This window comes from Cuculus canorus, chromosome 35 (assembly GCF_017976375.1).
Source record: "Cuculus canorus isolate bCucCan1 chromosome 35, bCucCan1.pri, whole genome shotgun sequence".
Lineage (NCBI taxonomy): Eukaryota > Metazoa > Chordata > Aves > Cuculiformes > Cuculidae > Cuculus > Cuculus canorus.
This window is the reverse complement of record NC_071435.1, coordinates 1,061,468-1,089,051: the sequence shown is the minus strand read 5'-3', so window position 1 is coordinate 1,089,051 and position 27,584 is coordinate 1,061,468. Positions and strand designations below refer to the sequence as shown.

Sequence of the window (27,584 nt, the reverse complement as noted above, 5' to 3'; positions counted from 1 at the left end):
TAACCTCCCAGTAACCCCCAGTGCCTCCCAGTGCGCTCCCAGTAACCCCCAGTGCCTCCCAGTGTGCTCCCAGTAACCCCTAGTGCCTCCCAGTGCCTCCCAGTAAACCCCAGTGCCTCCCAGTAACCCCCAGTGACCTCCAATCCTTCCTAGTGCCCTCCCAGTGCCTCCCAGTGTGCTCCCAGTAAACCCCCAGTGCCTCCCAGTAACCTCCCAGTAACACCCAGTGCCTCCCAGTAACCCTCAGTGCCTCCCAGTGCGCTCCCAGTAAACCTCAGTGTGCTCCCAGTAAACCCCCAGTGCCTCCCAGTGTGCTCCCAGTAAACCCCCAGTGCCTCCCAGTAACCCCCAGTGCCTCCCAGTAACCTCCCAGTAACACCCAGTGCCCCCCAGTAACCCTCAGTGCCTCCCAGTGCGCTCCCAGTAAACCCCCAGTGCCTCCCAGTAACCTCCCAGTAACCCCCAGTGCCTCCCAGTAACCTCCCAGTAACCTCCATTAACCTCCCAGTAACACCCAATACTTCCTAATGCCCTCCCAGTAACAACCAGTGCCTCCCAGTCCCCTCCCAGTGCCTCCCAGTCCATCCCAATCCCCTCCCAGTGCCTCCCAGACTATCCCAGTGCCTCCCAGTGCCCCCCAATCCCTCCCAGTGCCTCCCAGTCCCCTCCCAGTGCCTCCCAGTGACCCCAATCCCCTCCCAGTCCCCTCCCAATCCCTCCCAGTCCCTCCCAGTCCAACCCAGTGCCCCCCAGTCCATCCCAATCCCCCCCAGTGCCTCCCAATCTCCTCCCAGTGCTCCACGACCCTCTCCCAGTCCTTCCCAGTGCCTCCCAGTAACCACCAGTCCCCCTCCCACTGCCCCCCAGTGCCCCCCACTCCCCTCCCACTCCCTCCCAGTGCCTCCCAGTGCCCCCCAATGCTCTCCCAGTCCACCCCAATCCCCTTCCCAGCCCGTTCCAAACCCTCCCAGCGCCCTCCCAGTGCTCCCAGTACGCACCCAGTACGGTGAGCTGGGCGGGGCGCGAGGCCTGGGGGGCGCTGCCGTTGCCCCCCCCCACCTGGCACTCGAAGGCCGCGTCGTCCTCCAGTGTCACCCCCGCAATTTCGAGGTGGTGCTCGCCTGGGGGGGGGAACTGGGAGGCACTGGGAGGCACTGGGACGGGGTTGGGAGGGGCTGGGAGGGGACTGGGGGGCACTGGGAGGGGCTGGAAGGGAACTAGGGGGCTCTGTGAGGGAATTGGGGGGCACTGGGAGGGTACTGGTGGTTACTGGGAGGGACTGGGAGAGGATTGGGGGGCACTGGGAGGGACTGGGAGGGGACTGGGGGGCACCAGGATGGACTGGGAGGGACTGGGAGGGAATTGGGGGGCACTGGAAGGGACTGGGAGAGGGTTGTGGGGCACTGGGAGGGATTGGGAGGGGACTGGGGGGCACTGGGAGGGGGCTGGGAGGGACTGGGAGGGAATTGGGGGGCACTGGGAGGGTACTGGTGGTTACTGGGAGGGACTGGGAGAGGATTGGGAGGGATTGGGAGGCACTGGGAGGGATTGGGAAGGGATTGGGGGGCACTGGGAGGGACTGGAAGGGAACTGGGGGGCACTGGAAGGGACTGGGAAGGGATTGGGGGGCACTGGGAGGGATTGGGAGGGGACTGGGAGGCACTGGGAGGGGACTGGGGGGCACTGGGAGGGATTGGGAGGGGACTGGGAGGCACTGGGAGGGGACTGGGAGGGACTGGGAGGGAATTGGGGGGGACTGGGGGGGACTGGGAGAGGGTTGTGGGGCACTGGGAGGGAACTGGGGGCCTCTGGGAGGGAATTGGGGGGCACTGGGAGGGTACTGGTGGTTACTGGGAGGGACTGGGAGAGGATTGGGAGGGACTGGGAGGCACTGGGAGGGGATTGAGAGGCACTGGGAGGGATTGGGAAGGGATTGGGGGCACTGGGAGGGACTGGGAGGGAACTGGGGGGCACTGGGAGGCATTGGGAGGGGACTGGGGGGCACTGGGAGGGGCTGGAAGGGAACTGGGGGGCACTGGGAGGGGATTGGGGGGCACTGGGAAGGACTGGGAGAGGGTTGTGGGGCACTGGGAGGGATTGGGAGGGAATTGGGGGGCACTGGGAGGGAATTGGGGGGCACTGGGAGGGGCTGTGAGGCAATGGGAGGGTACTGGTGGTTACTGGGAGGCACTGGGAGGGGATTGGGAGGGACTGGGAAGAGATTGGGGGGCACTGGGAGGGCTTGGGAGGGTACTGGGAGGGTACTGGTGGTTGCTGGGAGGGACTGGGAGAGGGTTGGGGGGCACTGGGAGGGACTGGGATGGCAGTGGGTGTTACTGGGATGTCACTGGGATGTACTGGTTGTTACTGGGAGGGCACTGGGAGGCACTGGTGGTTACTGGGAGGTCACTGGGATGGCACTGGTTGTTGCTGGGGGCACTGGTTGTTACTGGGATGGCAGTGGGTGTTACTGGGAGGGCACTGGGAGGCACTGGTGATTACTGGGATGGCACTGGGAGGCACTGGTTGTTACTGGGAGGGCTCTGGGATGGCAGTGGGTGTTACTGGGAGGCACTGGGATGCACTGGTGGTTTCCGGGAAGGCACTGGGATGCACTGGCGGTTACTGGGATGGCACTGGGATGCACTGGTTGTTACTGGGAAGGCACTGGGATGCACTGGTGGTTACTGGGATGGCACTGGGATGCACTGGTGGTTACTGGGAGGGCTCTGGGATGGCAGTGGGTGTTACTGGGATGGCAGTGGGTGTTACTGGGAGGCACTGGGTGTTACTGGGATGGCAGTGGGTGTTACTGGGAGGCACTGGTTGTTACTGGGATGGCACTGGGATGCACTGGTGGTTACTGGGATGGCACTGGGTGTTACTGGGAGGCACTGGTTGTTACTGGGATGGCACTGGGTGTTACTGGGATGGCAGTGGGTGTTACTGGGAGGCACTGGGTGTTACTGGGATGGCACTGGGATGCACTGGTGGTTACTGGGATGGCACTGGGTGTTACTGGGATGGCAGTGGGTGTTACTGGGAGGCACTGGGTGTTACTGGGATGGCAGTGGGTGTTACTGGGAGGCACTGGTTGTTACTGGGATGGCACTGGGATGCACTGGTGGTTACTGGGAGGGCTCTGGGACGGCAGTGGGTGTTACTGGGATGGCACTGGGTGTTACTGGTGGTTACTGGTTGTTACTGGTGGTTCCTGGTGGGGGGGTTACCTGCGTTGGGGTCCCCGCGGGGGCGGTAGCGGGGGTGCCGCGGGTGGGGGAGGGGCCCGAGCAGCAGCCCCCCCCGCGCCCACTGCACCGCCCCCCCCCGACCCCCCTCCACCGCGCACCGCAGCTGCACCCCAAAACCCAGCACGGCGCTGGCGTTGGCAGGCTGCTCCCCGAAACGGCCTGGGGGGACCCCAAAACCCCCATGGGAACCCCAAAACCCCAATGGGAACCCCAGAACCCCCATGGGAACCCCAGAACCCCAATGGGAACCCCAGAGCACCCCCAAACCCAGCACGGCGCTGGCGTTGGCAGGCTGCTCCCCGAAACGGCCTGGGGGACCCCAAAACCCCCATGGGAACCTCAGAGCACCCCAAAACCCCATGGGAACCCCAAAACCCCCATGGGAACCCCGAAACCCCCATGGGAACCCCAGAGCACCCCCAAACCCCCATGGGAACCCCAAAACCCCCATGGGAAACCCAAAACCCCAGTGGGAACCCCAGAGCACCCCAAAACCCCCATGGGAAACCCAAAACCCCAATGGGAACCCCAGAGCACCCCAAAACCCCATGGGAACCCCAAAACCCCAGTGGGACCCCAAAACCCCAATGGGAACCCCAGAGCACCCCAAAACCCAGCACGGCGCTGGCGTTGGCAGGCTGCTCCCCGAAACGGCCTGGGGGGACCCCAAAACCCCCATGGGCACCCCAAAACCCCAATGGGAACACCGAGACACCCATGGGAACTCCAAAACCCCCATGGGAACCCCAAAACTCCAATGGGAACCCCGAGACACCCATGGGAACCCCAAAACCCCAATGGGAACCCCAAAACTCCAATGGGAACCCCGAGACACCCATGGGAACCCCAAAACCCCAATGGGAACCCCAGAGCACCCCAAAACCCCATGGGAACCCCAAAACCCCAATGGGAACCCCAAAGCACCCCAAAACCCAGCACGGCGCTGGCGTTGGCAGGCTGCTCCCCGAAACGGCCTGGGGGGACCCCAAAACCCCCATGGGAACCCCAGAGCACCCCAAAACCCCATGGGAACCCCAAAACCCCAATGGGAACCCCAGAGCACCCCCAAACCCAGCACGGCGCTGGCGTTGGCAGGCTGCTCCCCGAAACGGCCTGGGGGGACCCCAAAACCCCCATGGGAACCCCAAAACTCCAATGGGAACCCCAAAACTCCTATGGGACCCCTATGGGACCCCTGAGACTTCTATGGGACCCCAATGTTACCCCTATAAGATCCCAATGGGACCCCAAAGACCTCAATGGGACCCCTATGGGACCCCCAACACCCCAATAGGACCCCCAGGGGACCCCAATGTGAACCCCAGGACCTCCGGGACCCCCATGGGACTCCTATGGGACCCCAATGTGACCCCCATGGGACCCCAATGTGAACCCCAGGACCCCCGGGACCCCCATGGGACTCCTATGGGACCCCAATATGACCCCCAACACCCCAATGGGACCCCAATGGGACCCCAATGTGACCCCTATGGGACCCCCAACACCCCAATGGGACCCTAATGTGACCCCTATGGGACCCCAATGGGACCCCCAACACCCCAATGGGACCCCAATGGGACCCCAATATGAACCCCAACACCCCTATGGGACCCCAATGGGACCCCCAACACCCCAATGGGACCCCAATGGGACCCCAATATGACCCCCAACACCCCTATGGGACCCCAATGGGACCCCCAACACCCCAATGGGACCCCAATGGGACCCCAATGTGACCCCCAACACCCCTATGGGACCCCAATGGGACCCCCAACACCCCAATGGGACCCCAATGGGACCCCAATGTGACCCCCAACACCCCTATGGGACCCCAATGGGACCCCCAACACCCCAATGGGACCCCAATGGGACCCCAATGTGACCCCCAACACCCCTATGGGACCCCAATGGGACCCCCAACACCCCAATGGGACCCCAATGGGACCCCAATGTGACCCCTATGGGACCCCCAACACCCCAATGGGACCCTAATGTGACCCCTATGGGACCCCAATGGGACCCCCAACACCCCAATGGGACCCCAATGTGACCCCAATGTGACCCCTATGGGACCCCCAACACCCCAATGGGACACTAATGTGACCCCTATGGGACCCCTATGGGACCCCAATGGGACCCCAATGGGACCCCCAACACCCCAATGGGACCCCAATGCAACGCCCAACACCCCAATGGAACCCCAATATGACCCCCAAGACCCCCATGTGGCCCCTATGTGACCCCTGGACCCTCCCGGACCCCAATGTGACCCCCATGGGACCCCTATTGGACCCCAACGTGACCCCTATTGGACCCCAATGTGAGCCCCGAGATCCCAATGGGGCCCCCATGGGACCCCCATGTGACCCCGGGACCCCCATGTGACCCCCATCATCACGTGACCCCAGGCCCCTAAAACCCCTGCGACGCCTTCTGACCCCCATGATCACGTGACCCCACGACCCCTGCGATCACATGACCCCATGATCACATGACCCCAGGACCCCAACCCATGAGGCCCAATGATCCAGTGACCCCCCCATGATCATGTGACCCCATGACCCCATGTGACCCCTATGATCACGTGACCCCACGACCCCATGTGACCCCGATGATCACATGACCCCCATGTGACCCCATGTGACCCTCACGATCACCCCATTATCACATGACCCTGTGACCCCTCTGACCCCATGATCACGTGACCCCATGATCCCATGATGCCAACCCATGTGACCCCTATGACCCCATGATCACGTGACCCCGTGTGACCCCCCCAACCCTGTGTGACCCTTGTGAACCCCACAATCACATGACCCAACATGGCTCCCCGTGACCCCATGATCACGTGACCCCTTGACCCCAACCCATGTGACCCCATCACCCCATTATCACATGACCTCTTGTGACCCCATGACCCCTCTGTGACCCCCTTGGTGACAACACCCCCCCTCCCCCAGTCACATGACTCCCATGTGACCTCCGCCATGACCCCATATGACCCCATGAACCCCACGATCACATGACCCAATATGGCCCCGTGACCCCGTGATCACATGACCCCCACCCCAACCCTTGTGACCCCCATGTGACCCCTGTGACCCCCTGACCCCACAACACCCCCAACCCATGTGACTCCTGTGATCATGTGACCCCCTATGATCATGTGACCCCCATGACCTCAGTGACCCCCATAGGACTCCGTGACCCCCCACAGCCACATGACCCCTCCCACCCCATGTGACCCCCCATGATCACGTGACCCCTCCCACCCCATGTGACCCCCCCATGATCACGTGACCCCTCACCTTCGACCCCGAGGAGCAGCAGCCACAGAAACACCTGAGGGGGGACAGGAGTGACCCCCAACTGCCCCCCAACTGAACCCTCTGCCCCCCAGCTGACCCCAAACTGCTCCCCAACTGCCCCCTCTGCCCCACAACTGCCCCCAACTGCCCCCCAACTGCCCACAACTGCCCCACAACTGCCTCCAATTGACCCCTCTGCCCCACAACTGCCCACAACTGCCCCACAACTGCCTCTAATTGACCCCTCTGCCCCACAACTGCCCCCAACTGCCCCCCAACTGCCCACAACTGCCCCACAACTGCCTCCAATTGACCCCTCTGGCCCACAACTGCCCACAACTGCCCCACAACTGCCCCACAACTGCTTCTAATTGACCCCTCTGCCCCACAACTGCCCCCAACTGCCCCCCAACTGCCCCCTCTGCCCCACAACTGCCCCCAACTGCCCCCTCTGCCCCACAACTGCCCCCAACTGCCCCCTCTGCCCCACAACTGACTCCAAACTGCCTCCAACTGACTCCTCCACCCCCCAACTGCCCCCAAACTGCCTCTAACTGCCCCCTCTGCCCCCCAACTGCCTCTAACTGCCCCCTCTGCCCCACAATTGCCCCACAACTGCCGCACAACTGCCCCACAACTGACCCCCAACTGACCCCCTGCCCCACAATTGCCTCAACTGACCCCCAACTGCCCCCAAACTGCCTCCAACTGCCCCAATTGACCCCCAACTGACCCCTCTGCCCCACAACTGCCCCCCAACTGCTCCCTCTGCCCCACAACTGACCCCAAACTGCCTCCAACTGACTCCTCCGCCCCCCAACTGACCCCAAACTGCCTCTAACTGCCCCCTCTGCCCCACAACTGCCCCCAACTGCCCCCAATTGACCCCCAACTGCCCCCTCTGCCCCACAACTGACCCCAAACTGCCTCCAACTGACTCCTCCGCCCCCCAACTGCCCCCAATTGACCCCAAACTGCCTCCAACTGACCCCTCTGCCCCACATCTGCCCCACAACTGACCCCAACTGCCCCCAACTGACCCCCTCTGCCCCCCAACTGACACCCAACTGCCTCCAACTGCCCCACAACTGCCCCAAACTGCCCCACAACTGCCCCAAACTGCCCCACAACTGCCCCACAACTGCCCCCAAACTGACCCCAACTGAACCCTCTGCCCCACAACTGCCCCACAACTGCCTCCAACTGCCCCACAACTGCCCACAACTGCCCCACAACTGCCCACAACTGATCCCTCTGCCCCACAACTGCCTCCAACTGCCCCACAACTGCCCCCCCAGCCCCATTTACCCCCCCAGGACCCCCCCAACTGCCCCCCCAGCCCCATTTACCCCCCCAGGACCCCCCCAACTGCCCCCTCAGCCCCATTTACCCCCCCCAGGACCCCCCCAACTGCCCCCCCCCGCCCCATTCCCCCCCCCCACTCACAGCACTCGAGCTCTGCACCATCCCCACTCCGCACTGGGCGCCCCCCCCTTCGAGGGTCCCCCCTTTATTGGGGGGGGAGGAGTCCGGGTCCCCCCCCACATGCTCCTCCCCCCCCCGACAGGGGAATGTGAGGAATGCGGGGGGGGGGTGACAGGGAGCAGCTGGAATGGGGGGGGGGGGGCAGCTCCGAGGGGGTATAATGGGGGTGGAGGGGCAGTTAGGGGGGGTCCTGGGGGGGTAAATGGGGCTGGGGGGGCAGTTGGGGGGGGTCCTGGAGGGGTAAATGGGGCTGGGGGGGCAGTTGGGGGGGTCCTAGGGGGGTAAATGGTTCTGGGGGGGCAGTTGGGGGGGTCCTGGGGGGGGTAAATGGGGCTGAGGGGGCAGTTGGGGGGGTCCTGGGGGGGTAATTGGGGCTGGGGGGGCAGTTGGGGGGGTCCTGGGGGGGTAATTGGGGCTGAGGGGGCAGTTGGGGGGGTCCTGGGGGGGTAAATGGGGCTGGGGGGGCAGTTGAGGGGATCCTGGGGGGGTAAATGGGGCTGGGGGGGCAGTTGGGGGGGGGTCCTGGGGGGGTAATTGGGGCTGGGGGGGCAGTTGGGGGGGTCCTGGGGGGGTAATTGGGGCTGAGGGGGCAGTTGGGGGGGTCCTGGGGGGGTAAATGGGGCTGGGGGGGCAGTTGAGGGGATCCTGGGGGGGTAAATGGGACTGGGGGTGCAGTTGGGGGGGTCCTGGGGGGGTAAATGGGGCTGGGGGGGCAGTTGGGGGGGTTCTGGAGGGGTAAATGGGGCTGGGGGGGCATTTGGGGGGGTCCTGGGGGGGTAAATGGGGCTGGGGGGGCAGTTGGGGGGGGTCCTGGGGGGGTAAATGGGGCTGGGGGGGCAGTTGGGGGGGTCCTGGAGGGGTAAATGGGGCTGGGGGGGCAGTTGGGGGGGGTCCTGGGGGGGTAAATGGGGCTGGGGGGGCAGTTGGGGGGGTCCTGGGGGGGGTAAATGGGGCTGGGGGGGCAGTTGGGGGGGTCCTGGAGGGGTAAATGGGACTGGGGGTGCAGTTGGGGGGGGTCCTGGGGGGGTAAATGGGGCTGGGGGGGGCAGTTGGGGGGTTCCAGGACCCCCGAACTACAACTCCCATGATGCCCCGCGCGGTCCCACCACCGGCGCCCTTTTCCTCGCGTCGCAAAGCATTGTGGGAATCGTAGTCATTGTAGTAAACTCGTAGTGCGGACTACAACTCCCGGACTCCCGCGGCGCTGGCCACGCCCCCTACTGATTCCCCAGCCCCATTTACCCCCCCAGGACCCCCCCGACTGCCACCCCAGCCCCATTTACCCCCCCAGGACCCCCCTAAGTCCCCCCCCGCCCCATTTAAACCCCATTTCCCCCTCCCTTCCTTTCTCTGGCCACACCTCCTCCCTCCCCACAGCGCTGACCACGCCCCTTCTCGCGCCTCTCAGCCAATCAGCGCCCGATTAGACTGTGGCCACGCCCCTTCCCACCTCAGGGCCGGCCACGCCCCCTCCGCTCCCCCTCCCCTCTCCCCCTCCTTCCAGCCAATCGTCTCCCGTTGCCTCGCGGCAACAGCCAATAAGGACCTGTGTGGGCGATGGCCACGCCCCCTCTGTTTCCTCTCAACCAATCAGCGCCCGAATAGACTGTGGCCACGCCCCTTCCCGCCTCGGGGCTGGCTACGCCCTCTCCGCCACTCTCAGCCAATCAGCGCCCGTTGCCGCGCGGCGACAGCCAATAAGCGCCTGCGTCGGCGGTGTCCACGCCCCCTCTGTCTCCTCTCAGCCAATCAGCGCCCGCTTCAACGCTGGCCCCGCTCCTCTCGCCTCCATGCTGGCCACGCCCCCTCCGCAGCTCTCAGCCAATCAGCGCCCGCTGCCTAGTGGCGGTAACCAATGAGCGCCCTCCTCCGCTCTGGCCACGCCCCCCTCCTCGCCCCGCCCCGCCCCCGCGGCTCCGGTCCAAGATGGCGGCGGGCGGCGGCGGCTCGGCGGGGTCTTGGGCTCCTCCCGCCCGCGGCCGCTTCCCCGCTCGGCCTCCGGGTCGGGGCCCGGGCCGTTCCCCTTTCCCTTCCTCCTCTTCCACCTCCTCTTCTTCGTCTTCCTCCTCCTCCTCTCTCCGGTCTCGGACTCCGCTTTTGGGGCCTCCCGGAGAAACAACAACAACCACCGCCACCACGGACCCCGCGGTGCGGGCGCTGCTGGGCCTATGCGGCGGGATGAGGCGGCTGCGAGCGCTGCTGGGGGACGGGGGGAGCCCACCGGTGAGTGAGGCGTTTGGGGGGGCTCCGACGGCAAACGGGGGTCAATGAGGGGTTGAAAGGGGGGGGTTTAGGGTCGGTAAAGGGGTAAGAGGGGGTTTGGGGGGGCTCTGAGGGGGAAATGGGGGACAGTGAGGCGTTAAAAGGGGGTTTGGGGTCAGTAAAGGGGTAAGAGGGGGTTTAGGGGGTCTCTGAGGGGAAATGGGGGTCAATAAAGGGTTAAAAGGGGGGTTTGGGGTCTGTCAAGGGCTGAGAAGGGGTTTAGGGGGGTTCTGAGGGGAAATGGGGGTCAATGAGGGGTTAAAAGGGAGTTTGAGGTCTATAAAGGCGTAAGAGAGGGTTTAGGGGGGCTGTGAGGGGGAAATGGGGGTCAATGAGGGGTTAAAAGGGGGTTTGGGGTCAGTAAAGGATTAAAAGGGGGGTTGGGGGCGCTCTGAGGGAAATGGGGGTCAATAAAGGGTTAATAGGGGGTTTAGGGGGTCTCTGAGGGGAAATGGGGGTCAATAAAGGGTTAATAGGGGGTTTAGGGGGTTTCTGAGGGGAATGGGGGTCAGTAAAGGGTTAAAAGGGGGTTTGTGGGCCTCTGAGTGGATATGGGGGTCAATGAGGGGTTAAAAGGGGGTTTGGGGTCAGTAAGGGGTTAAGAGGGGGTTTAGGGGCGCTCTGAGGGGAAATGGGGGTCAATAAAGGGTTAAAAGGGGGTTTGAGGTCTGTCAAGGGTTAAGAGGGGGTTTAGGGGGGTTCTGAGGGGAAATGGGGGTCAGTAAAGGGTTAAAGGGGGGTTTGGAGTCAGTAAAGGATTAAAAGGGGGTTTCGGGGTGCTCTCAGGGGAAGTGGGGGTCAATAAAGGGGTTAAAAAGGGGTTTGGGGTCAGTAAAGGATTAAAAGGGGGGTTGGGGGTGTTCTGAGGGGAACTGAGGGTCAGTGAAGGGTTAATAGGGGGTTTAGGGGGTCTCTGAGGGGGAATGGGGGTCAATAAAGGGTTAAAAGGGGAGTTGGGGTCTGTCAAGGGCTGAGAGGGGGTTTGGGGGTGCTCTGAGGGGAAATGGGGGTCACTGAGGGGTTGAAAGGGGGTTTGGGGTCAGTAAAGGATTAAAAGGGGGTTTGGGGGTGCTCTGAGGGGAACTGGGGGTCAATAAAGGGTAAAGAGGGGGTTTAGGGGTGCTGTGAGGGGAAATGGGGTCAATAAAGGGTTAAGAGGGGGTTTAGGGGTGCTGTGAGGGGAACTGGGGGTCAATAAAGGGTTTAGAGGGGGTTTAGGGGTGCTGTGAGGGGAAATGGGGTCAATAAAGGGTTAAGAGGGGGTTTAGGGGTGCTGTGAGGGGAAATGGGGTCAATAAAGGGTTAAGAGGGGGTTTAGGGGTGCTCTGAGGGGAAATGGGGGTCAATAAAGGGTTTAGAGGGGGTTTAGGGGTGCTCTGAGGGGAATGGGGGTCAATAAAGGGTTAAGAGGGGGTTTAGGGGTGCTCTGAGGGAAAATGGGGGTCAATAAGGGGTTAAAAGGGGGTTTAGGGGGGCTCTGAGGGGAAATGGGAGTTAACGAGGGGTTGAAAGGGGGTTTGGGGTCAGTAAAGGGTTAAGAGTGGGTTTAGGGGCGCTCTGAGGGAAAATGGGGGTCAATAAGGGGTTAAAAGGGGGTTTGGAGTCAGTAAAGGGTTAAGAGGGGGTTTAGGGGGGCTCTGAGGGAAAATGGGGGTCAATGGGGGGTTAAAAGGGGGGGTTGGGTTCTATCAAGGGTTAAGAGGAGGTTTGGGGGGTTCTGAGGGGAAATGGGGGTCAATGAGAGGTTAAAAGGGGGGGTTGGGTTCTATCAAGGGTTAAGATGGGGTTTAGGGGTGCTCTGAGGGAAAATGGGGGTCAATGGGGGGTTAAAAGGGGGGGTTGGGTTCTATCAAGGGTTAAGAGGGGGTTTGGGGGGTTCTGAGGGGAAATGGGGGTCAATGAGGGGTTAAAAGGGGGTTTTGAGGGGTTCTGAGGGGAAATGGGGGTCAGTGAGGGGCTAAAAGGGGGGTTTGGGGTCAGTACAGGGGTGAGAGGGGGTTTAGGGGGGCTGTGAGGGGAAATGGGGGTCAATAAGGGGTTAAAAGGGGGGTTTGGGGTCTCTGAAATGGGGGTCAGTAAAGGGTTAAAATGGGGATTTGGGGTCAGTAAAGGGTCAAGAGGGGGTTTGGGGGGGTCTGAGGGGGTGAGAGGAATCTGTGGGGCAGAGAGGGGTCACTTGTGGGGCAGAGAGGGGTCGCTTGTGGGGCAGAGAGAGGGTCACTTGTGGGGCAGAGAGGTCACTTGTGGGGCAGAGAGAGGGTCACTTGTGGGGCAGAGAAGGGGCACTTGTGGGGCAGAGAGAGGTCACTTGTAGGGCAGAGGGGTCACTTGTGGGGCAGAGAGAGGGTCACTTGTGGGTCAGAGGGGTCACTTGTGGGGCAGAGAGAGGGTCACTTGTGGGGCAGAGAGGTCACTTGTGGGGCAGAGAAGGGGCACTTGTGGGGCAGAGAGAGGTCACTTGTGGGGCAGAGAGGGGTCACTTGTGGGGCAGAGAAGGGTCACTTGTGGGGCAGAGAGAGGGTCACTTGTGAGGCAGAGAGGGGTCGCTTGTGGGGCAGAGAGGGGTCACTTGTGGGGCAGAGAGGGGGCACATGTGGGGCAGAGAGAGGGTCACTTGTGGGGCAGAAAAGGGGCACTTGTGGGGCAGAGAAGGGGCACTTGTGGGGCAGAGAGGGGTCACTTGTGGGGCAGAGAAGGGTCACTTGTGGGGCAGAGAGGGGTCACTTGTGGGGCAGAGAGGGGTCACTTGTGGGGCAGAGAGAGGGTCACTTGTGAGGCAGAGAGGGGTCACTTGTGGGGCAGAGAGGGTCACTTGTGGGGCAGAGAGGGGTCACGTGTGGGGCAGAGAGGGGCACTTGGGGGGCAGAGAGGGGTCACTTGTGGGGCAGAGAGGGGTCACGTGTGGGGCAGAGAGGGGCACTTGGGGGGCAGAGAGGGGTCACTTGTGGGGCAGAGGGGGCACTTGTGGGGCAGAGTGGTCACATGTGGGGCAGAGTGGTCACATGTGGGGCAGAGAGAGGGTCACTTGTGGGGCAGAGGGGGCACTTGTGGGGCAGAGAGAGGGTCACGTGTGGGGCAGAGAGAGGGTCACGTGTGGGGCAGAGAGAGGGTCACGTGTGGGGCAGAGAAAGGGTCACGTGTGGGGCAGAGAGGGGTCACTTGTGGGGCAGAGAGGGGTCACTTGTGGGGCAGAGAGGGGCACTTGTGGGGCAGAGAGGGGTCACTTGTGGGGCAGAGAGAGGGTCACTTGTGGGGCAGAGGAGTCACTTGTGGGGCAGAGGGGTCACACGCGTCACCTCCCACATGTCCTGTCATACGTGTCCCCTCTGTCACACGTGTCACATGTTGCATGTCGTGTCACACATGTCACATCCCGTGTGTCCTGTCACACGTGTCCCCTCCCTGTCACACGTGTTCTGTGTCCCGCGTGTCCCCTCCATGTCACGCATGTCACATCTCACGTGTCCCGTCCCCTGTGTCCCCTCTCTGTCATGTCACATCCCACATGTCCCCTCACGCGTGTCCCCTCCCTGTCACACGTGTCACATCCCATGTGTTCTGTCACACGTGTCCCCTTCCCTGTCACGCGTGTCACATCCCGTGTGTCCTGTCACGTGTCACATCCCTGTCACACATGTCACACGTGTCCCCTCGCTGTCACATATGTCACATCCCGTGTGTTGTGTCACATCACCGTCACGCGTGTCCCATCCCGTGTGTCCCGTCACATGTGTCCCCTCCCTGTCACGCGTGTCCCCTCCCGTGTGTCCCATCCCGTGTGTCCCCTCCCCGTCACGCGTGTCCCCTCCCTGTCATGCGTGTCCCCTCCTGTGTGTCCCCTCCCGCCCCCCCGTGTCCCCCTGCTGTCTCTCACCCCCATTTTCTCCCCCCCTTTTTCAGGACGAGTTTTGGGGTTTCCGCCCGGAGGAGCTGCCGTCCGCCCCCCCCGCCCGGCGCTCGCCCAGAGGTGGGGAACAACCCCCCCAAAATACACCTTTTTCACCCCAAAACCTCAGACCCTCCATTTTTACCCCCCAAACCCCTTTTTCACCCCAAACCCCTCTTTTTCCTCCCCTAAATCCCTTTTTCTCCCCCAACCCCCCCCTTTTTCACCCCAACCCCCCCCTTTTTCACCCCAACCCCCCCTTTTTCACCCCAACCCCCCCCTTTTTCACCCCAAACCCCTCTTTTTCCTCCCCTAAATCCCTTTTTCACCCCAAACCCCTCTTTTTCCTCCCCTAAATCCCTTTTTCACCCCAACCCCCCCTTTTTCACCCCAACCCCCCCTTTTTCACCCCAAACCCCTCTTTTTCCTCCCCCAACCCCCCCTTTTTCTCCCCCAACCCCCCCTTTTTCTCCCCCAACCCCCCCTTTTCCTCCCAACCCCCCCTTTTCCCCCAACCCCCCCTTTTTCACCCCAAACCCCCCCTTTTTCCTCCCCAAACCCCCCTTTTTTCACCCCAAACCCCCTCTTTTTCCTCCCCAACCCCCCCTTTTTCCCCCAAATTCCCCCTCGGGGTTCCATTTGGGGGTGTCCCATTGCATTATGGGGGGTCCCATCCCTCAGGATCCCATTATGGGGGGGGTCCCATTATAGGGGGGGGTCCCATCCCTCGGGGCCCCATTTGGGGGGATCTCATTTGGGGGGGTCCCATCCCATTATGAGGGGTTCCCATTTGGGGGGTCCCATCCCATTATGGGGGGCCCCATCCCATTTGGGGGTGTTCCATCCCATTTGGGGGAGGTCCCATCCCTCGGGGTCCCATTTGGGGGGTTCTCATTATGGGGGGGTCCCCTTTTGGGGGGTCCCATCCCATTATGGGGGGTTCCCATTATGGGGGGATCCCCTTTGGGGAGGTCCCATCCCATTATGTGGGGGTCCCATCCCATTATGGGGGGGTTCCCATTATGGGGGGGTCCCCTTTTGGGGGTTCCCATTATGGGGGAGTTCCCATTATGGGGGGCCCCATCCCATTTGGGGGTGTCCCATCCGATTTGGGGGGGGTCCCATTATTGGGGGGTTCCCGTTAAGTGGGGGTCCCATCCCATTATGTGGGGGTCCCATCCCATTATGGGGGGGTTCCCATTATGGGGGGTCCCATCCCATTATGGGGGGCCCCATCCCATTTGGGGGTGTCCCATCCCATTATGGGGGGGGGGTCCGATTTGGGGGGGATCCCATTATGGGGTGGATCCCATTATTGGGAGGTCCCATCCCATTATGGGGGGGTTCCCGTTAAGTGGGGCTCCCATCCCATTATGGGGGGGTTCCCATTATGGGGGGGTTCCCATTATGGGGGGTTCCCATTATGGGGGGGCTTCCATCCCATTATGGGGGGGGTCCCCTTTGGGGAGGTCCCATCCCATTATGGGGGGTTTCCATTATGGGGGTGTTCCCTTTTGGGGGGTCCCCTTATGGGGGGGTTCCCATCCCATTATGGGGGGGTTCCCGTTGTGGAGGGGTCCCATTATGGGGGGGTTCCTATTATGGGGGAGGGTTCCCCTTATGGGGGTGTCCCATCCCATTATGGGGGAGATTCCCCTTTTGGGGTGTCCCCCCCCAGTCTAACGCCTCCCTCCCCCCGCAGGGACCCCGTGGGGCGCCCCGCCCCCCCCCAGCGAGGACGTGTTCCCCCCCCGCGGCCGAGGGGGGGCTCGGGGGCGGCGGGGGAGGGGTACGGTGCTGGGCAGCCTCCGGCAGTTCGTTACCCCCTTCGTTAGCGCCCGCTCCGCTCGGCCCATCCGACCCCCCCGACGCTTCGTCGACCCTCCGCCGCCTGCTGGGAGCCTCCCAGTACACACTGGGGACCTCCCAGTACCCGCTGGGAACATCCCAGTACCTACTGGGGGCACTGGGGACCTCCCAGTACCCGCTGGGGACCTCCCAGTAGCCACTGGGAACCTCCCAGTACCCACTGGGGGCACTGGGGACCTCCCAGTAGCCGCTGGGGACCTCTCAGTACCCACTGGGGACCTCCCAGTAGCCACTGGGCACCTCCCAGTACTTACTGGTGGCACTGTGGACCTCCCAGTATCTGCTGGGGACCTCTCAGTACCCACTGGGGACCTCCCAGTAGCCGCTGAGGGTCTCCCAGTACCCACTGGTAACATCCCAGTATCTACTGGTGGCACTGGGGACCTCCCAGTAGCCGCTGGGGACCTCCCAGTACCTACTGGGGGCACTGGGGACCTCCCAGTAGCCACTGGTGACATCCCAGTAGCTACTGGTGGCACTGGGGACCTCCCAGTAGCCGCTGAGGGCCTCCCAGTAGCCAATGGTAACATCCCAGTAGCTACTGGTGGCACTGGGGACCTCCCAGTAGCCGCTGAGGGCCTCCCAGTAGCCACTGGTAACATCCCAGTACTTACTGGGGGCACTGGTGACCTCCCAGTAGCCACTGGTCATATCCCATCATACACTGGTGGCCTCCCAGTAGTCACTGGTGACCTCCCGGTAGCCACTGGTAGTCTCCCAGTAGCCACTGGTGGTACTGGTGATCTCTCAGTAGTCGCTGGTGGCCGCCCAGTATCCAATGGTGGCCTCCCAGTAGCTACTGGTGGCACTGGTGACCTCCCAGTAGTCACTGGTGATGTCCCATCATGCACTGGTGGCTTCCCAGTATCCACTGGTAACATCCCAGTACATACTGGTGGCCTCCCGGTAGCCACTGGTGGCGTTCCAGTATGTACTGGTGGCACTGGTGGCCTCCCAGTAACCACTGGTGGTCTCCCAGTATCCACCAGTGGCCTCCCAGTATGTACTGGTGGCCCTGGTGACCTCCCAGTAAGCACTGGGGAAGGCCCAGTGCCCCCCAGTAACATCCCAGTGCCCCCCAGTAACATCCCAGTGCCCACTGGTGTCACCCCCCCGCGCACCAGTGACACTCCAGTCCCTCCCAGTACCACTCCAGTCCCCACTGGTGCCATCCCAGTCCCTCCCAGTCCCCCCCCAGCGCCCACTGGTGTCCCCCCCCGTGTCACCCGCTCCCGCGCTGGCACCCGCCCCACCCGCTCCCTCCCCACTACCCCCCCAGTATCCCCCAGTACCCCCCCAGTCCCTCCCAGTCCCCTCCCAGTATCCCCCAGTCCCCCCCCAGTCCCCACCCGCTCGCTCAGTGTCACCTTATCTCCCGTCGTTGTCCCCTCCGGTGTCACCCGTCCCGTCACCCGGGCCACCCGCTCGCTCACCAGTAACCCCCCAGTCCCTCCCAGTAACCCCCCAGTCCCTCCCAGTCCCCTCCCAGTCTCCCCCAGTCCCACCCCAGTCCTTACTGGTGTCACCGCACCACCTGTGCGTGTCACCCGCTCGCTCGGTGTCACCCGTCCTGTCACCCGGGCCACCCGCTCGCTGCCCAGTACCCCCCCAGTGCCTCCCAGTACCCCCCCAGTCCCTCCCAGTACCCCCCCAGTGCCTCCCAGTACCCCCCCAGTCCTTACTGGTGCCACCCGCCCCGTCACCCGTTCCAGCCACTCTCTGCGCGGTGTCACTCGCTCGCTCAGTGTCACTTTGTCCCCCATTGCCGTCACCCGGTCACCCACCAGTGCCACCCCAGTCCCTCCCAGTACCACCCCAGTCCATCCCAGTGCCACCCCAGTCCCTCCCAGTATCACCGTATCCTCTCCCAGTGTCGCATCCACTTCCATTGGTGTCACCTCCAGTCCCACCGATGTCACCGCGTCATCCCCCCTTGTCACCGCACCCACCAGTGCCGCCCCAGTCCCTCCCAGTACCACCCCAGTCCCTCCCAGTCCCCTCCCAGTCCCTCCCAGTATCACTGCGCCCCTTTCCGGTGTCACCTCCAGTCCCACCAGTGTCACCGCAGTCCCTCCCGGTGTCACCGCGTCGCTCTCTGGTGTCACCGCGCCCACCAGTGCCGCCCCAGTCCCTCCCAGTGCCACCCCAGTCTCTCCCAGTTCCACCCCAGTCCCTCCCAGTGCCACCGTGTCCCCTCCCGGTGTCACCGGGCCGCGCCGGGCCATCCTGCGCGAGGCCACCTTCCGCTGGACGTCACCGCGCCGCGATGTCACCCGGGACGGCGCGAGGACACCCGGAGACGGCGCTGGAGGAACCAGGAAGACCCCGGAGACCGTTAGGGACACCGCGGTGGCATCAGGAGACCCTTTGGTGACATCTGGAATTCCCTTGGTGACATCTGGAGACCCTTTGGTGACATCTGGAGACCCTTTGGTGACGTCTGGAGACGCTTTGGTGGCATCTGGAGGCCCTACGATGGCATTTGGTGACACCGTGATGGCATCTGGAGATGCTTTGGTGACATCTGGAGTCCCCTTGGTGACATCTGGAGATGCTTTGGTGACATCTGGCAATGGTTTGGTGACATCTGGAGGGCCTACGATGGCGTTTGGTGACACCACAATGAAATCTGGAGACCCTTTGGTGACGTCTGGAGACGCTTTGACATCTGGAGGTGCTTTGGTGACATCTGGAGAGGCTTTGGTGGCACCTGGAGACGCATTGGTGACATCTGGTGATGCTTTGGTGACATCTGGAGTTGCTTTGGTGACATCTGGAGACGGTTTGGTGACATCTGGAGATGGTTTGGTGGCATCTGGAGACCCTACGGTGGCATTTGGTGACACCACGATGGCACCCGGAGCCCCTTTGACATCCGGAGCCCCTTTGGTGACACCCGGAGACCCCCTGGTGACATCTGGGGACGTGGTGATGACCCCCGAGGACACCACCATGCCGTTTGGTGACACCGCCACGACATCCGAAGCCACCGCCTTGGCCCTCGGTGACACCGCCGTCACCCTTCCGGATAACGTGGTGACCCTAAAAGCCGTGGTGGCCCTCGGGGACACCGTAGTGGCCCTTGGGGACACCGTGGTGGCCCTCGGAGCCCCTTTGGTGCCGTTGGCGCCCCCCAAAGCCGCCATCGGTGACGCCGCGGTGGCTCTGGGTGACGCCGGAGTGGCTCTGGGTGACGCCGGAGTGACTCTGGGTGACGCTGGGGTGGCCCTTGGGGACATGGTGGTGGCCTTTGGGGACAGCGGCCGCCGTCCCCCCCTCTTGCGCGCCGCCCGCTTCACGCCAGGCCCGGCTCACCTCCGCATTTACCAATCGCTGAGCGGTGACGCCGGCGTCACCGACGGCTCCGATGTCACCTCCCGGCGTCCCTTCGCCGCCGCCAACCATTTGACGTGGCCGCGCTTCGCTCCGGCGACGCGTGATGTCACCGACGACGTCACCGACGACGTCACCGATGGCGTCACCGACGGCGACGGCGTCACCGACGGCGTCAGCGACGGCGATGGCGTCACCGACGGCGTCACCGGTGACATCGTTGGGGACATCGACCGCGTCTACAGTCTCCTGAGCCGCGCGAAGGACCAACTGGGGCGCATCGAGAGGCGCTGCCCGCAGGTTGGGGGGGGGGGACACCCCATTTTTGGGGGGAATTCAGGGGGTTTTGGGGCTTTGGGACCTCCTTTGGAAGGGATTTTGGGGCGCTGAGACCTCATTTTGGGGGAATTCAGAGGGATTTGGGGGCTTTGGGAACCCATTTAGGGGGATTTTGGGGCGCTGGGGCCTCATTTTGGGGACCTCAGACCCATAGGACCCCATTTTGGGTGGAATTTGGGCCATTTTGGGTCTTTGTGAACCCATTTTGGGGGAATTTAGGGCAATTTTGGGGCTCTGAGACCTCGTTTTGGTGGGATTTGGGGACCTCAGGCGTGTGGGACCCCATTTTGGGGGGAATTTGGGCGATTTTGGGTCTTTGTGAACCCATTTTGGGGGATTTAGGGGGATTTTGGGGTTCTGAGACCTCGTTTTGGGGGGATTTAGGGGGATTTTGGGGCTCTGAGACCTCGTTTTGGGGGGATTTGGGGACCTCAGACCCGTGGGACCCCATTTTGGGTGGAATTTGGGTGATTTTGGGTCTTTGTGAACCCATTTTGGGGGAATTAGAGGGATATTGGGGTTCTGAGACCTCGTTTTGGGGGGATTTGGGGACCTCAGACCCGTGGGATCCCATTTTGGGTGGAATTTGGGTGATTTTGGGTCTTTGTGAACCCATTTTGGGGGAATTAGAGGGATATTGGGGTTCTGAGACCTCGTTTTGGGGGGATTTAGGGGGATTTGGGGGCTCTTAGACCTCGTTTTGGGGGGATTTGGGGGCGTCAGACCCGTGGGACCCCATTTTGGGTGGAATTTGGGTGATTTTGGGTCTTTGTGAGCCCATTTTGGGGGAATTTAGGGTGATTTTGGGGTTCTAAGACCTCATTTTGGGGGGATTTGGGGGCTTTGGGACTCCATATTGGAGGGAATGAGGGGGATTTTGGGGCTCTGAGGTCTCATTTTGGGGACCTCAGACCTGTAGGACCCCACTTTGGGGGGAATTTGGGCGATTTTGGGTCTTTGGGATCCCATTTTGGGGGGATTTAGTGGGATTTTGGGGTTCTGAGACCACGTTTTGGGGGGATTTAGGGGGATTTGGGGGCTTTGGGACCCCATATTGGAGAGAATTGTGGGGATTTTGGGGGGATTTGGGGACCTCAGACCCGTAGGACCCCATTTTGGGTTGAATTTGGGCGATTTTGGGTTTTTGTGAACCCATTTTGGGGGGATTTAGGGGGATTTTGGGACTCTGAGACCTCGTTTTGGGGGATTTAGGGGGGTTTGGAGTCTCTGGGACTCCATTTTGGGGTGATTTTGGGGCTCTTGGACCCCATTTTGGGGTGATTTAGGGGTATTTTGGGGCTCTGAGACCCCATTTTGGAGTGATTTAAGGGGATTTTGGGGCTCTGGACCCCATTTTGGGTGGATTTGGAGGATTTGGGGGCTCTGGGACCCCATTTTGGGTAGATTTAGGGGGATCTTGGGGCTCTGGGACCACGTTTTGGGGGGATTTAGGGGCATTTTGGGGCTCTGGGACCCCATTTTGGGGTGATTTAGGGGGATTTTGTGGCTCGGAGACCTCGTTTTTGGGGGATTTAGGGGGGTTTGGAGTCTCTGGGACTCCATTTTGGGGTGTTTTTGGGGCTCTTGGACCCCATTTTGGGGTGATTTAGGGGGATCTTGGGGCTCTGGGACCCCATTTTGGGGTGATTGGGGGGATTTTGAGGCTCTGTGGTCCCATTTTGGGGTGATTTAGGGGGATCTTGGGGCTCTGGGACCCCATTTTGGGGTGATTTAGGGGGATTTTATGGCTCTGGGACCCCCTTTTGGGGTGAATTAGGGGGATTTTGAGGCTCTGGGACCCCATTTTGGGTGGATTGGAGGATTTGGGGGCTCTGGGACCCCGTTTTGGGTGGATTTGGAGAGTTTTGGGGCTCTGGGACCCCATTTTGGGGTGAATTGGGGGATTTTGAGGCTCTGGGACCCCATTTTGGAGTGATTTAGGGGTATTTTGGGGCTCTGGGACCCCATTTTGGAGTAATTTAGGGTGATTTTGGGGCTCTGGGACCCCGTTTTGGGTGGATTTAGGGGTATTTTGGGGCTCTGGGACCCCGTTTTGGGTGGATTTATGGGGATTTTGGGGCTCTGGGACCCCATTTTCGGGTGATTTAGGGGGATTTTGAGGCTCTGGGACCCCATTTTGGAGTGATTTGGGGGTATTTTGGGGCTCTGGGACCCCATTTTGGGTGGATTTAGGGGTATTTTGGGGCTCTGGGACCCCGTTTGGGGTGGATTTAGGGGGATTTTGTAGTTCTGAGACCTCATTTTGGGGTGATTTAGGGGGATTTTGGGGCTCTTGGACCCCATTTTTGGTGGATTTAGGGGCTCCCCCCCATCTCTCACCCTTCTCCTCCGCAGGTGCCGGAGGAGGAACCCGCAGAGGCCGAAGGGGGACACGGAGACCCCCAGGTGGGCGCTGTTTTCCCCCCAAAATGTCGTGTGTGTCCCCCCCAAAGGTCCCCCCCATATCCGTGTGTCCCCCCCTGACGCCGTGTCCCAGGGTCCCCGGATCAAACACGTTTGCCGTCACGCCGCGGTGGCACTCGGACACGCCAGAGCCACCGTCCCCGAGAGCGTCCCCCGACTCAGCGCCCTCCCCGTTCCGGGGACCCCCCGGCCCGGATCCCCCCAGGAAGGTATGGGGGATAGGGGGGATATGGGGGGATAGGGGGATATGGGGGGATATGGGGGATATGGGGGATATGGGGATATGGGGATATGGGGGGATATGGGGGATATGGGGGATAGGGGGGATATGGGGATATGGGGGATATGGGGATATGGGGATATGGGGGATAGGGGGGATATGGGGATATGGGGGATATGGGGGATATGGGGGATATGGGGATATGGGGATATGGGGATATGGGGGATATGGGGATATGGGGATATGGGGGATATGGGGATATGGGGATATGGGGATATGGGGGTATGGGGGTATGGGGGATATGGGGATATGGGGATATGGGGATATGGGGGATATGGGGGATATGGGGATATGGGGATATGGGGATAGGGGGGATATGGGGATAGGGGGATATGGGGGATATGGGGATATGGGGATATGGGGATATGGGGGATATGGGGGATATGGGGATAGGGGGGATATGGGGGAATATGGGGATATGGGGGATATGGGGGATAGGGGGGATATGGGGATAGGGGGGATAGGGGGGATATGGGGGATATGGGGGAATATGGGGATAGGGGGGATATGGGGATAGGGGGGATATGGGGGATATGGGGGATATGGGGGATATGGGGATATGGGGGAATATGGGGATATGGGGGATATGGGGGATATGGGGGATATGGGGGATATGGGGATATGGGGGGATATGGGGATATGGGGGATATGGGGATCTGGGGGGATATGGGGATATGGGGAGATCTGGGGGGATCTGGGGGGATATGGGGGATATGGGGGGATATGGGGGGTATGGGGGGATATGGGGATATGGGGATATGGGGCATATGGGGATCTGGGGGGATCTGGGGGGATCTGGGGGGATATGGGGATATGGGGGGATATGGGGGATATGGGGGGATATGGGGATATGGGGATATGGGGGATATGGGGATCTGGGGGGATATGGGGATATGGGGGGATATGGGGATCTGGGGGGATATGGGGATCTGGGGGGATATGGGGGGATATGGGGATATGGGGGATATGGGGGGATATGGGGATCTGGGGGGATCTGGGGGGATATGGGGATATGGGGGGATATGGGGATCTGGGGGGATCTGGGGGGATATGGGGATATGGGGGGATATGGGGGATATGGGGATATGGGGGATATGGGGATATGGGGGGATAGGGGGATATGGGGATATGGGGGATATGGGGGATATGGGGATATGGGGATATGGGGATATGGGGGATATGGGGGATATGGGGATATGGGGGATATGGGGATATGGGGGATATGGGGATATGGGGGGATATGGGGATATGGGGGATATGGGGATATGGGGGATATGGGGGATATGGGGATATGGGGATATGGGGGGATAGGGGGATATGGGGGGATATGGGGGATATGGGGATATGGGGGATATGGGGGATATGGGGATATGGGGATATGGGGGGTATGGGGATATGGGGGGATATGGGGGATATGGGGATATGGGGGATATGGGGGATATGGGGATATGGGGATATGGGGATATGGGGGATATGGGGGATATGGGGATATGGGGGATATGGGGATATGGGGGATATGGGGATATGGGGGGATATGGGGATATGGGGGATATGGGGATATGGGGGATATGGGGGATATGGGGATATGGGGATATGGGGGGATAGGGGGATATGGGGGGTATGGGGATATGGGGGGATATGGGGGGTATGGGGATATGGGGGATATGGGGGATATGGGGATATGGGGGATATGGGGATATGGGGGATATGGGGGATATGGGGATATGGGGGATATGGGGATATGGGGATATGGGGGATATGGGGATATGGGGATATGGGGGGATATGGGGGGTATGGGGATATGGGGGATATGGGGGATATGGGGATATGGGGATATGGGGGGATAGGGGGATATGGGGGGTATGGGGATATGGGGGGATATGGGGGGTATGGGGATATGGGGGATATGGGGGATATGGGGATATGGGGGATATGGGGATATGGGGGATATGGGGGATATGGGGATATGGGGGATATGGGGATATGGGGATATGGGGGATATGGGGATATGGGGATATGGGGGATATGGGGATATGGGGATATGGGGATATGGGGGGATAGGGGGATATGGGGGGTATGGGGATATGGGGGGATATGGGGGATATGGGGGATATGGGGGGGTATGGGGGATATGGGGATATGGGGGATATGGGGATATGGGGATATGGGGGATATGGGGATATGGGGGATATGGGGATATGGGGGGATAGGGGGATATGGGGGGTATGGGGATATGGGGGGATATGGGGGGTATGGGGATATGGGGGATATGGGGGGGTATGGGGGATATGGGGGATATGGGGATATGGGGGATATGGGGATATGGGGGGATATGGGGGATATGGGGGGATATGGGGGAGATGGGGGAGATGAGGGGATATGGGGGGATATGGGGGACATGTGGGGACATGTGGGGGACACGGGGGTACACTGGGGGGGACATTGGGGTGACAGTGTCCTCTCCCCCCGCGGTGTTCCCTCAGAGACATCGTCAGCGTCGGAGGCGGAGGGCGGCCGTGCCAAGCGCCCGCGCCCCGCTGTCCCCACCGTCCCATCCGGTGGCTTTGGGGATACCGCGGGGGGTCCCGTTGTCCCCTCCGGTGGTTTTGGGGACACCGTTGGGACCGTTTCGGGGGTCCCCTCTTCTCGTCCCCCCCGAAAGAACCGCCAAGCGCGCTGCGGGCGCTGCCGCGGCTGCCGCCGCCTCCAGGACTGCGCCCACTGCCCCAACTGCCGCGACAAGCGCAAGTTTGGGGGGCCCAACACCAAGAAACAGTGCTGCGTGTGAGGGGAACCCCAAAACCCCCAGGGGGGAACCCCAAAACCCGGGAAACCCCCCCAAAATCCACTGCCCCTCCCCAAAACCCTGCATCCAACCCACAGCCCTGAGTTCCCTCGAGTCCCCCCCAAACCCCCATTTTCCCCCCAAAATAAGGATCCCCCCAAAACCTTGGGACACCCCCACAATGTAGGGATCCCCCCAAACTTCTGGGAACCCCGAAAGCCCAGGGGGGACCCCAAAACCTGGGAAAACGCCCCAAAATCCACTGCCCCTCCCCAAAACCCTGCGTCCAACCCACAGCCCTGAGTTCCCTCCTTGAGTCCCCCCAAACCCCAATTTCCCCTCAAAATAAGGGTCCCCTCCAAAACCTTGGGACACCCCCACAATGTAGGGACCCCCCAAACTTTTGGGAACCCTGAAACCCCTGCAGGGGACCCCAAAACCCGGGAGACCCCCCCCAAAAAACACTGCCCCCCCAACCCCCTGCGTCCAACCCACAGCCCTGAGTTCCCTCCTTGAGTCCCCCCAAACCCCAATTTCCCCCCAAAATAAGGGTCCCCCACAAAACCTTGGGACCCCCCCCCCAATGTAGGGACCCCCCCAAACTTCTGGGAACCCTGAAACCCCTGAAGGGGACCCCAAAACCCGGGAAACCCCCCCAAAAACCACTGCCCCCCCCCCAACTCCCTGTGTCCAACCCACAGTTCCCCCTCCAGGAACCCCCAAACCCCTTTTTCCCCCCAAATCCCCTCTGTCCTCCCTTAAATCTGGGACACCCCCAAAATATCGACCCCCCCAAATCCCTTTTTTCCCCCCAAAACCCCACTGCCCCCCCCGCCAAAGCCCCTGATTCCGTGTGTCCTCCATCCGTCCCCCCCTCAGGTACCGTAAATGCGATAAGATCGAAGCGAGGAAGATGGAGCGGTTGGCGCGGAAAGGTGGGAGCTATAGGGGATGTCAGGGCGCTATAGGGGACGTGGGGGGCTATAGGGGATGTTGGGGGGCTATAGGGGATGTAGGGGGCTGTAAGGGATGCAGGGGGGGGCCATAGGGAGCCTCCAGTGTGTATAAGAGCTCTAGGGAGCTATGGGGGTCTGGAGGGTTCTATAGGGCCAATAGGAAGCTATGGGGGTTTGTAGGGTTCTATAGGGCCCATAGGAAGCTGTGGGCGTCTATAGGGTTCTGTAGGTCCTATAGGGAGCTATGGGGCTGTATAAGGGTGTGTAGGTCCTATAGGGAGCTGTGGGGGGCTATGGGATCCATAGGGAGCTCTGGGGAGCCTCGAGTGTGTATAAGAGCTCTAGGGAGCTATGGGGTTCTATAGGGTTCTATGGAGCCCATAGGAAGCTATGGGGGTCTGTAGGGTTCTGTAGGTTCTATGGGGGGCTATGGGATCTATAGGGAGCTCTGGGGAGCCTTCAGTGTGTATAAGAGCTCTTGGGAACTATGGGGGTCTGGAGGGTTCTATAGGGCCCATAGGAAGCTGTGGGCGTCTATAGGGTTCTGTAGGTCCTATAGGGAGCTATGGGGGTGTATAAGGGTGTGTAGGTCCTATAGGGAGCTGTGGGGGGCTATGGGATCCATAGGGAGCTCTGGGGAGCTTCGAGTGTGTATAAAAGCTCTTGAGAGCTATGGGGGTTTGTAGGGTTCTATAGGGCCCATAGGAAGCTATGGGTATCTGTAGGGTTCTGTAGGTCTTATAGGGAGCTCTGGGGGTCTATAGGGGTTTGTAGGTCCTATAGGGAGCTGTGGGGGTCTGTAGGTCCTATAGGGAGCTGTGGGGGGCTATGGGATCCATAGGGAGCTCTGGGGGTCTATAGAGCCCATAGAGAGTAATGGGCATCTTTAGGGGCCATAGAGAGTGATGGGGGTCTGTAGGGAGCCGGGGGGTTCTATAGGGCCTATAGGGAGCCGTGAGGCTCTATAGGGCCCACAGAGAGCCGGGGAGGGCTGTGGGGCCCATAGAGAGCTATAGGGTCTGTAGGGAGCCAGGAGGTTCTATAGGGCCCACAGGGAGCCAGGGGGAATCTGTGGGGCCTATAGAATGCTATGAGGGTCTATGGGGCCCAGAGGAAGCCAGGAGGATCTATAGGGCCTATAGGGAGCTGTGGGGCTCTGTAGGGCCCACAGGGAGCCATGGGGTTCTATAGGGCCCATAGGGAACCAAGGGGATCTATAGGGAGCCAGGGGTGTCTATAAGGCCTATAGGGAGTTGTGGGGCTCTGTAGGGCCTATAAGGAGCCATGGGGTTCTATAGGGCCCATAGGGAGCCAGGGGGACGGATAGGGAGCCATGGGGTTCTATAGGGCCTATAGGGAGTTATGGGGGTCTATAGGGCCCATAGGGAGCCAAAGGGATCTATAGG

The 27,584-nt window shown here is 61.3% G+C and overlaps 2 protein-coding genes across 2 annotated transcripts in view; one reads left to right on the top strand and one right to left on the bottom strand.

Annotated features, from left to right (window-relative positions):
• LOC128849910 (nephrin-like) overlaps nucleotides 1-8,026 on the bottom strand; it is a 60,707-nt gene extending 52,681 nt beyond the window's left edge. The window contains exons 1-4 of the mRNA XM_054052606.1: nucleotides 8,006-8,026; nucleotides 6,560-6,593; nucleotides 3,231-3,410; nucleotides 999-1,121 (exon numbers count right to left, since the gene is read on the bottom strand). Of these exons, the coding sequence (XP_053908581.1) occupies nucleotides 999-1,121; nucleotides 3,231-3,410; nucleotides 6,560-6,593; nucleotides 8,006-8,026 (358 nt within the window). The remainder of the gene's footprint in view (nucleotides 1-998; nucleotides 1,122-3,230; nucleotides 3,411-6,559; nucleotides 6,594-8,005) is intronic.
• Nucleotides 8,027-9,954: 1,928 nt separating this feature from the next.
• KMT2B (lysine methyltransferase 2B) overlaps nucleotides 9,955-27,584 on the top strand; it is a 74,841-nt gene continuing 57,211 nt past the window's right edge. Inside the window, 8 exon segments of the mRNA XM_054052581.1 lie at nucleotides 9,955-10,267; nucleotides 14,207-14,273; nucleotides 15,895-16,770; nucleotides 18,232-19,694; nucleotides 22,089-22,139; nucleotides 22,231-22,366; nucleotides 24,921-25,221; nucleotides 26,102-26,157. Of these exon segments, the coding sequence (XP_053908556.1) occupies nucleotides 9,971-10,267; nucleotides 14,207-14,273; nucleotides 15,895-16,770; nucleotides 18,232-19,694; nucleotides 22,089-22,139; nucleotides 22,231-22,366; nucleotides 24,921-25,221; nucleotides 26,102-26,157 (3,247 nt within the window). The 5' untranslated portion in view covers nucleotides 9,955-9,970.